Raw genomic sequence first — 11249 nt, forward strand, 5'->3', positions numbered from 1 at the left:
ACAAGCGGGTGATCCTTACCAAAGGTAATTTGCTAAAGCGACGATGGGTAGGTAGTGCACGATGTTGTTTTTGTGATCAAGATGAAACAAATACAACACCTCTTCATAGATTGCCCTCTCGCGAAATTACTTTGGCGAACCATTCATATAGGTGTTAACATTACTCCTCCAACTAGCATTGATGCGTTATTTGGACGTGGCTAACTGGAGTGCAACCTGCTATTGCGTCACGTATTCGGATTGGAATATGCGCACTACTTTGGGCTATATGAAACTGCAGGAACGATATGATATTTAACAGACAAAATACTTTAAATTTCTTGCAAGTTATTTTCAGAGCTACGGCATGGATCCGTACGTGGTTGTTACTCACTCCTATGGACTACAGGGAGCATTTGGTTACTGGGTGCAACCAATAAGAGATGGTAGCACGGGCTATCTTCAACCGGTTTGGATGGCGATCTCATAATAGGATAGGTGTTTAGTCACTTTGTCCTATTTTCCAGCCGGTTGTGGCTATGACTTTACTTTGTTTTCATTTTTCTCTTTGCTCCGTTTGCGAGTTGTACTTGGATATCAGACCTTGTTATTTGCTGCCACTTTTTTAATAATATGGCCGCATGCATCTTTTGGATGCAGAGTCCGGGGGTAATCCTCCTTTTCCAAAAAAAAGAAAATCATGATGAATTCCTTTATTTGCTTGAAATGTGCACAACAGAGAGATATAGGCAATTAGAAGATGGTTAAGCAGTTTCAGTTAAGCTGTCGGAGATGAGCAAAATTCTCCTATACCTAATGCAATTTTAACATATTGGTATGCTATTGAAGACTATCTAACATATTGCTAATGGTATTGTTGTCATGGTTCATGTTGCTAGTGTAGTTCACACCCCCTATGTCATTGCATAGGTTTCTGTTGAAGTTTATGGGGCTCTCGACACATTAAACATTTAAATTCTGAAAACCTCGAAGGTCCATTAGTATTGCATGACATGGGCGCAATATTTAGTCCCACATGGGAGCAGAGGGGGTGTTGAGCCCAGCATATGAGGGGTTGTTTTTCTCACCTCCCTCAAGCATGAGAACTCTGCACGCGTCGTATTTCATGAATGAACACAGCTCAGCTTCATTTTTGCCAATTGAAATGGATAATTGTTTGTCACTCACAGATGCCTTGATAATAATTGTTTTATTGCCATTAACGGACACATTAATAGCTAGTGCACAGAATACAGAATCCTGGTACCATCAATGCTAATTTGCCCGCTTAAACTTGACAGGCAAATAGCTAATTCCAACAGCATCAGAGGACAAGGCGCAGCCCAAACTTTAAATTGCGAAGGCGCTACCGGCAATGTTCTTTGTCGAGGGCATACCGGCAGTAACATCTTCTTCGATGCCACATTCATTCTTGCCCCTTATGATCTTGAAGTACCCGTCCTGCAATGCATCACAAACCAAAACTTATTAATTAGCCCAACGCATGCATTCACTCTTGCAAGTCAACAATGCAGGGTATTTGTCACTCACATCGCCCCAGCCTCTGTTCCACTGATTTGCAAGAAGCTGAAAATCAGAAGACAAAATAAAACATGTCAGGACTTGATCATTTGGTTAATAAATAGTGTAATATAGAGAATTAACAAGGTACCCAGTAATCCTCGCCAGCATCACTGGTTCCCCAACCAATCAACTTGACGGCGTGACCTCCCATGACTCCACCGGTGATGTGCTTGTACACTCCTGACTTGTAGTGTGCGAAGTCCTGGAGGAAATTGCAGAGTGAAATCAGCACAGCGAGTAACAAATATTTCCCTTCACCTTTGATGATAGAATCTTAGTCTTATATATAATCACAAAGCATATGAGCTGCTGAGCAAATTCAGAGCTCGAAAGATAATAACAGTATTTCATATTTCAGTATGCTAACTAGAGCATGTATGTTTTGTTTCATTTTCTTCTACTGTCATGGTCTTTCTACGGTTTTATTCAGTTTTACAGCTTTTCTAAATATTATTGATATTATCTTTGTCATTTAGAAGTAATTAGCAGAAATTTTGGTCCATAGTCCACCAACATTTTGACAGCCTTGGCAAAACACACGTCAAACATCAAACGGCGAATCAAAGTTACCTCATAAACTGTGAAAGCAACTTCTACAGGGCCATTCTTGTAGACCTCTGCCATGATTTCATGTGGATCAGAGTTTACTTGGTATGCATTGATGCTGAAACGTTTCTTTTCCTCCCAAACTTGGTTCTGCACCTTGCATTTCTTTTCACACACAGGTGTAGGATAAGCAGGTTCACATCCAGGATGCTTGCAGCCAACCTGATCAAAGTATGGATCGCACTGCAAGACAGTAATATTTACAAGGGTTAGTGGTATGCCGAGCTTGAGTTTTTTTTACAAGAACAATTAGGGGAGAGCCCTAGTTGAAGAGAAAATCCAAAAAATCTAGCTAGACAAAGATAACCTATATTTGAAACAGAGCCATTTGTATTGTAATGTTGTGCCTGAACCAAGTTGGGATGAATTTGCAAATAGTCAGGACACACTAAGACATGATTTTCGGGTTCAGATATACACTGTTAGCATTTAGTGCGAAATGATACAAGCACTAACTGAGCTGTTAAAAAATGTATTAACAAACCAATCAATTTCATTTACAGAGTGCATTATTATTAATAGTGAATGTAGCATCCAATTTACATTATATTGCTATATGACAGATTCAGTAATACCCATTGTTGCAGTTAGAATACAAAGAAGTGATTCATAATAATATTATCAAAATGATAACAATAATAGGATTCCTCTGGGAGGATCATGATATTGAAGTGGTAGTAACCAGTAAGTAGGGAGTTAGCTATACCTCGTCAGTAACAACACCATTCTGGACGAAGTATTGCCATGCGCTGATAGGATATCCTCCATCACAACCGTCGCCACACATAAACCCACAGCAAGCCACTAGGTCATTGGCAGAAAGTGTAATGTTCTGCAAGGAATAGAAGCAGCAGGCTGGTTATGTAAGAAAGGATCAAACATTCCTGTTTAAAAATAGACTATAGAGTAGGCAGATCGTGCATATGCACTCACCATGTTGTGATGGATGCAGAAACGATCTTGCAGACACTCCACGGCACCAAAAGCCCAGCAGGAACCACAGTGACCCTGCCATTGGTAACCAGTACAGGCTAGCTTGAGCATCTTCAATTGTTCAGTAAGCACTCGTGGAGCTAAAAATGTAAGGTAGTGTGCATAGACTTACTTGATCTGCTCATGAAAATCAGCGTTTTCCAAGGTATTGGAAAAAGAGGAGGAAATGAAGCGGGTCAGTGTAATTAAAACAATGTACAACCGATTCATGGTCATTGAGTTATCTAGTTTAATTTACCAAGTATTTTCCCAATTGTGCTGCAACCGGACCATTTCGACCTGGCGTCGAACACCTTTGGGAGCTGCTCCGATCTTAAATGAGTTTTGGTGCGAACACCAGCCCGTAAACCTGGAGGCGTTGGCTTCACTCCCAGCATATGCTTAAATTGCTCAATCTGCACGGAAGAGGATGATTCTGAGGTGAGCAAACAGGGAAGAAAAAATGGTGCTCGATGACAACAACAAGACCAAGAGGGTGTTTTGTACAGTGTAATTCGCGAGGTAGGGGTTGTGTCCAGCCGTCCATCCGGCGTTGGGGTGGTTGTTGACCGTCTGTATGATGTCTTTCTGCAACAGTACAATACAATGATGATTAGTACTACGAAGTACAAACAATAGAAGATGATGTCTAGGGAATGGTCTCGCCCTGCTGCACCGACGATTCCTAGGGATAAAAAACTGACCTGGATGATTCCTAGGGAATGGTCTCGCCCTGCTGCACCGACGAGCTGCAAATACAGTGTACAAACACATGTTAAAGCAAACATAGATGCGGTTCAGCCAATTGCGTAGCATCAGTATTGATTGTTGCCGCCCATAGAAAGAAAGGGATCGAACTTCGGTTCAGAGCTGTTCGATGTTCAGTGTTGAAATCAAGTTTAGTATCAGAGGAAGGCCCCTCCGTTGGCTCGTCATCGAGCTCCAGCGCCGGCGCCGGAGGCCCCTCCGCCGCCGCGGGTCGCGGCTCTGTCGCAACCCCTTGGTCGGGGGTGGATTCGCGCTTCGCCGGGGACGGGTCGCAGCACTACAGTACTACTAATAACTACGCAGCTTACCAAATTGGATTCTTTCTAAAGATAACGGAAGCTCCTACTAGCACCAATTTTGGATACGCGAGAGGTTTCTTGGTTTGACTTCTCACAGCAGCTGTTACCTGCGAGCAAAGAGCAGATGTGGCGATGGGATCTCGAACCGAACCTGGGGGGCTGCGGCGGCGGCGGAGAGGACGACGAGCAGCGCCAGCGGGAGTAGGCTCCCCATCTTCGTCCTCGATCGGCGACGGGGGGAGGGAGGGAGGAACTCGACGGGAAGCAAGCAGAGGGGGGTAGCTGCCTGCTACTGATTGCCTTGCTTGATGCTTCTCCTCCTACCCCACGCTGCCCTTTTATAATTGGTTCCGAGGGGGTAGACGCAGACGCTACGACTGTCCGAGCGCGGTACGATGGAGACCGCCGATTTTTTCCAGCCTTGGGAGTGACGCGCGCGCCCGCTTTCCGTTCCTGGCCAATCCCGCTGCGTAGCGTAGCGTCACGCAACGGCGCGCGTGCTGCCACGCCAGAATCAACAACCCGTGTTTAATTCAATTTAAACGTATCCATATCGGCTTCGCTCGCCCATGCGTTGCCGTTGCTTCAATGTTTCTCCTTGCGAGAATCCTTTTGTGGAAAAATTTGTACTGCTACTCCATTATTGAAACGCAAGGCATTTATAAGCGCGGCGGTCTGCGGATTCTCTCTGAGGGGTGAATTTTTGTAGAGGATATGCAGGTATTAGTAGAAGATATCGAATGCGGATAGAGGGCTGCATATCGGCTTTGATTCGTTCATGGGTTGCCATTGCTTACTTCAATGTTTCTTCTTGCGAGAATCTTTTCGGAAATTTTGTGCTCCATTCATGGGTTGCTTGCGTATTTATTTTTGAAGTGGGCATTTATTAGAGAATATCAAACATGACTACTATATAGATATGTGAGCTTATTTATTGTTTTTGAATGTTACAACCCGCCACTCTACAATCTTTCAACTACCCCGATCTCATGCTTGGAGGCCGGATATGCCAACTTGCCAAGGGACCCTGGCAACATTTCAAGATTATTTTTCTTGGGTAGGGGGAGGGTGGCAATTAATAGGAGGATATCGAATGTGGACAGAGAGTTGCATATTATGAAAATAATTACTCCCTTTGGAATGGTCGTTGACGGTGTTGGAAACACAGTCAACTTAATCATGAAGATCAATCCATGCATGCAACCAAAGAAGAAGCAAGAATTCAAAATGATACAATCTCAATTGGGGATAGAATAAGAAGTATACTTGTTTAATAGAGTCGGATTGTGATGACGCATTGTACATGAGGTTTCATCGAGTCTCATATCTATGGCAAATAGTAGCAAGCAATGAAACTCAATCAAACAAGACCGTCATCATACGGAAGACACCAGCTGGTATGTCCTCGTTGTGCTACGCTGCTCAGTCGTGACTGCCACTGAGCCGCTCCAGACGCGATAGGGAAATCACTGGCCCAGACGCCCAACCACTAATGATGGCACCATCGTCGTCGAAGAGGACCATTCTTAGGCGCCTCATATCAATGGTTTGACATCTCTGGCATCATCCCCATGCTAGTGATGTTTGGTTGTTGCGCCCTAGAAGCTGCAGCGTCAAAGCACAATCCCAATATTTTTTTCTTAAGTATGATATTTTCCTTCACCTGCTTGTATCATCTCATCTTCGCAACAAAGAGCAAGGAGACACGAGTTTTAGAAGACAAAAAACACGAGTAATAATGGTAATCCCTTCTCTCTTAAATATATAGTTTCTAGCAAGCCTAACCAATACAGTTAAAAAGTGTGTTTAATAAATCTTACATTGTCGCGCATATGGGCACAGGCACACATGTCCATGCACACACATGCTCAAACGCACACACAACACACGTAGACAGATGCACAACATGGGTTCAGCTCCTCCGCAGTCGTGTTCCTAATGTATATGTGTTGTAGTTATTAAAAATTGCCATCCATTCCAATCCAACGACACTCTTGCCCCTTAATTCTGCTATTAACTTTAATCACTAACGGTTATAGGCTTGGCACCAAACAGCAGTCGAACTATGATATATGGCTCTAATTTAACCAATTTTCCTTGGAAAAAAATATCTAGTTTTGGAGGTTATTTGGAATTCCGTGCAACCATGTTGCCAAATGAAGGCCAACTTATGTGGTAATGACCTGGGGAATTTGGATACTTTCACATGAGGATTGAGGTTGTTAGTCCATCTTACGCGAGATTGGGATTTCTTCTCCCTTCTTTCCCACTTGAGTGGCTTGGGAGAGTTTGATAGAGTGAGAGTTATGTGTTTCCTCACCAGATCCATCCATAAGTGAGTGCTTTGTTCTCAGTTCTAAGAGGCGATTTGGGGTTTCTCCTTTATTTGTTGGCTCCCATCTTGTATTTTCTTCTCCATAATAAATGATTGCTCGTGCTGCCTCTCGGGGGTTTTCCATAAAGGTTTCCACATAGATCTTGGTGTCAACCCCTTCTACTCGTATTATTTTGCTATGCTTTCCATTATTTGGCCACCTTGTTTGCTACTTGTGTCATGGCGTATTTTGATGTCTTTGCATGTGAGAAAGCTAATGTTATTTGATATGTTCACAATCCCGGGGAATTGATCTTGTGGTCTTTGTTGTTGCAAGTATAATGCAAAAAAAATGCTTGGTGGTTGTCATGTGTGTAGATGTCAAGTTATGTTTTCTTGTTAGTGTATGCACAAAAGGTGTTTCATGGAGTGTCTACAAGGATTAAACTTAGAGTTTGGTCTATTTTCACATGGTATGCTTTCGCTGCCCCATTAATTTAGGCTCACATTTGACATGTATAATTGCTGCCACTAATGTTATATGTTTAGTGGGTGCAAGCATATTATGGTTATTGTTGCCACAATTGGTATTAAAGCAATGGTTGTATCAAAGGCGCTTGCATGTGTTTACTGTTGCAAGTGTGATGTCAACTTCAGTTGCTAGCAGACTTGTTGGAAATGGTGATATTGTTGGGGAACGTAGTAGAAAACAAACAAAGAATCGCCCTACGATCACCCAAGAACAATATGAAGATGCATTAACGGTTTGGATTCGATCGTTACCGACTCCGAGTTGTAGCGGATGAAGACGAGTCGGTGTAGATCGTACTTGAAGTCCCTCGAACCGTAGATGAATGATCCCGTGAACCGCCACGAACAGTCCCTCAAACGTAAGACTGGAAACACGACCTGTCTGTGAGTTGCAAACATACGGTCTTCACGATCCAGCAGTGCTTCGCTGTCCAGAGCTAATCATCGTCGAAGAATTGAGATTAGAACGACACTGGGCTTCTAATTATGAGGATTGTAGAATCTAGGTCAAGCTCTGATTGATCAACTAGGACCAACTAGAACTAGAGCTAGAGAACTAGAGGAAGCTCCAAAACTTGTGTATCTCAAAGGTGCAAAAGCATCTAGTATATATAGGTTGGAGGGAGAGGAGGAACATCACAAGGGGGGAAATGGTCCCCCCCCCTTGCGCCGGCCAAGAGGGGGAGGAAGAGTCCTCCCCCTAGTGCAATCCAGCCTCGCCTATAGGAAACGGGGGGCGCCACCCCTTTTGGGCCCTTGTGGCCAAGTTGCCTTCCACCTCTTGGCCTTTTAAGACCCGTTGATATTTAATTAATTATGAAAGACTTCTAACAAATACTAGAGCCTTTTATTATTAACATCTCCAAAAATATTTTTCACCTATATATTATTTATCGATAATACCCGGCATTGCCCGATGAACTCTGAAACCCTTTCGGTGACCCCGAAATGCTTCTGTTTCCTCTTGTAACTATTTCGAATATTAACGAAACTATTTCACAAATAAATCCTCGTCACTCTCGTCCTACTAACATGCTACCTCTTGAGCACTGCGTTGGTTTTCCCTTGAAGAGGAAAGGGTGATGCAGCAAAGTAGTGTAAGTATTTCCCTCAGTTTTTGAGAACCAAGGTATCAATCCAGTAGGAGGCTACGCGCGAGTCCCTCACACCTACACAAAACAAATAAATCCTCGCAACCAACGCGATAAGGGGTTGTCAATCCCTACACGGCCACTTACGAGAGTGAGATCTGATAGATATGATAGGATAATATTTTTGGTATTTTTGTGATAAAGATGCAAAGTAAAATAAAAGCAAAGTAAAAAGCAAAGGAAATAACTAAGTATTGGAAGATTAATATGATGAAGATAGACCCGGGGACCATAGGTTTCACTAGTGGCTTCTCTCGAGAGCATAAGTATTCTACGGTGGGTGAACAAATTACTGTTGAGCAATTGACAGAATTGAGCATAATTATGAGAATATCTAGGTATGATCATGTATATAGGCATCACATCCGAGACAAGTAGACCGACTCCTGCCTGCATCTACTACTATTACTCCACTCATCGACCGCTATCCAGCATGCATCTAGAGTATTAAGTTTATAAAAACAGAGTAACGCCTTAAGCAAGATGACATGATGTAGAGGGATAAATTCATGCAATATGATAAAAACCCCATCTTGTTATCCTCGATGGCAACAATACAATACGTGCCTTGCTGCCCCTACTGTCACTGGGAAAGGACACCGCAAGATTGAACCCAAAGCTAAGCACTTCTCCCATTGCAAGAAAGATCAATCTAGTAGGCCAAACCAAACTGATAATTCGAAGAGACTTGCAAAAATAACCAATCATACATAAAAGAATTCAGAGAAGATTCAAATATTGTTCATAGATAAACTTGATCATAAACCCACAATTCATCGGTCTCAACAAACACACCGCAAAAGAAGATTACATCAAATAGATCTCCACAAGAGAGGGGGAGAACATTGTATTGAGATCCAAAAAGAGAGAAGAAGCCATCTAGCTAATAACTATGGACCCGAAGGTCTGAGGTAAACTACTCACACTTCATTGGAGGGGCTATGGTGATGATGTAGAAGCCCTCCGTGATCGATGCCCCTTCCGGCGGAGCTCCGGAACAGGCCCCAAGATGGGATCTCGTGGGTACAGAAGGTTGTGGCGGTGGAATTAGGTTTTTGGCTCCGTATCTGATCGTTTGGGGGTACGTAGGTATATATAGGAGGAAGGAGTACGTCGGTGGAGCAACAGGGGGCCCACGAGGGTGGAGGGCGCGCCCCTACCTCGTGGCCTCCTCCTTTATTTCTTGACATAGGGTCCAAGTCTCCTGGATCTTGTTCATTCCAAAAATCACGTTCCCGAAGGTTTCATTCCGTTTGGACTCCATTTGATATTCTTTTTCCGCAAAACTCTGAAATAGGCAAAAAACAACAATTCTGGGTTGGGCCTCCGGTTAATAGGTTAGTCCCAAAAATAATATAAAAGTGAATAATAAAGCCCAATAATGTCCAAAACAGTAGATAATATAGCATGGAGGAATCAAAAATTATAGGTACGTTGGAGACGTATCATAACACTCAGTAGATCATGATTATTTTAAGCTTGTGACTCTGTAGGTTTGATAAAACATAGACATGAACAAAACTCCTTTGTTCAATGACCGATAGCAGAACCGTGGACGTCCATATCGATCCTGTGAGTACATGAATGACATTCGAGTGAACCTTTAGTTATCATGTGATATTCCCTTTGCTTCGCGATACTTTACAAAGCCTGAAGTGAGATGTATCAGTATCCTCTTGAGTCACACGCATGCTCATTATATCGTTCTCCTCGTTACCGGTTTTGTTCTTCTTTCTCGTTAAAATGTTTCGGCGTCCCTGTGACATAGACAATGATAGATGTCCTCACACTGAGAGGTCCCTAAGAATATATCTCCATCGTCAGAGGAGCAAATTCCACTCTTGAGCTATCTATGCCCTTGTCAAACTTTCTGATGAACCTGTAAGTTGTCATTATGATCACCGTGTTATAGATGACGTTTGAGCAACCCCAAAGTCCACTATATGGTAAGAAGTGACTATGATACTCTCATGGTCTAAGGAACTAAAACACATGTTACACACCATGTTATAACAATTGATTTCAAATGATATTATCACAAAGTATAACAAACAAGTTTGGATCGATTCAATATGATTGTTTTTCTAACATCACTCTCAATGTTGTTTTAGGACTATCGTTACACTTAACGATATCCTAAGATCCAGAAAACATGATCACCAATAAAATTGAGCCAGTCTTAGAGGCAAGACGAGGAACCTTATTTTACCATTTTTATTCCACATGTGCATATGATTTTTCCACTGAATCACACATTCAAGATCATAGCAGTTATAGCATAGAATATAAAACTCTTAATTATGAAACCAAAAATATAATAATACAATATTATTGCATCTAGGACATATTTCCAACAGATATTTGGTTTAGGCAAGTGTTGATTCATAATATAGAGGATGACAGTTTTGCAGGCCTTATATGAGAAGTTTATGTGCTTCACTGAAATAAATTTGGTGTTGTAATTTTGTGAAAGTCACTTCATGGAGGACAGTTTGATTGTGCACTTATTCTATATGAACATTATAGAAAGTACCCAACTAAGCACAGTGTTATTTATTTTTTCCTCGGCCATGCATTACATGTTCAAATGTGATATTAAGCCCTTTATGTTACATATTATTGCTCTATGGATGGTGTCTCTTATGTTATTCATACGAAGAATTTGCTTCAGAAGATGTGCATAGAGAGTGTTGATGGGGTTGTTATCTTTGTGACATATTGGAGAATGATTGAGCATATGCTATTAGTAGTGGTTATGAAAGTAATTGTAGAAGCTATTGAAATTCTTATGTTTAGATACACGTGAGGTTTTTTCATCGCGCGGTTAAGGAGTATTGTCAGAGTTTTTTTCCAGCTATTTTGGCAATTTAGTGGAAAGGGAACCTATGGTGATTTATGAGTTGCTTCCTACTTTTCGGGTATGTTTTGAATCCTGCAGTTTATGGTGTTATTGTTGCATGTGTCATGTACTACGACACATTGGAGTCTTGATTCTATTAGTCATGCCATTTGTCTGCATAATCAATGGTTGCCAGCTTTCAACCT

General features: G+C 42.1%; 1 protein-coding gene across 1 annotated transcript; it reads right to left on the reverse strand.

Moving 5' to 3' along the window:
* Positions 1-1174: 1174 nt before the first annotated feature.
* LOC123096005 (cathepsin B-like protease 2) lies at positions 1175-4579 on the reverse strand. The gene is made up of 11 exons (XM_044517585.1): positions 4360-4579; positions 3846-3890; positions 3649-3729; positions 3401-3557; positions 3275-3279; positions 3103-3177; positions 2876-3001; positions 2134-2352; positions 1652-1765; positions 1531-1566; positions 1175-1440 (listed from the first exon to the last, which is right to left on the reverse strand). The coding sequence occupies exons 1-11, from the start codon at positions 4420-4422 to the stop codon at positions 1330-1332; spliced, it is 1032 nt and encodes a 343-aa protein (XP_044373520.1). The 5' UTR covers positions 4423-4579; the 3' UTR covers positions 1175-1329.
* Positions 4580-11249: the final 6670 nt, after the last annotated feature.

The sequence above is a fragment of the Triticum aestivum genome, chromosome 4D (genome assembly GCF_018294505.1).
Source record: "Triticum aestivum cultivar Chinese Spring chromosome 4D, IWGSC CS RefSeq v2.1, whole genome shotgun sequence".
NCBI lineage: Eukaryota > Viridiplantae > Streptophyta > Magnoliopsida > Poales > Poaceae > Triticum > Triticum aestivum.

Coding starts and splice junctions, on each gene's coding strand:
- LOC123096005 (XM_044517585.1), bottom strand. CDS start 4,422: ATGGGGAGCCTACTCCCGCTGGCGCTGCTCGTCGTCCTCTCCGCCGCC. Junction 1,567..1,651: donor ATGCTGGCGAGGATTACTGG/GTACCTTGTTAA, acceptor TCTGATTTTCAG/CTTCTTGCAAATCAGTGGAA. Junction 1,441..1,530: donor GGAACAGAGGCTGGGGCGAT/GTGAGTGACAAA, acceptor GATGCATTGCAG/GACGGGTACTTCAAGATCAT.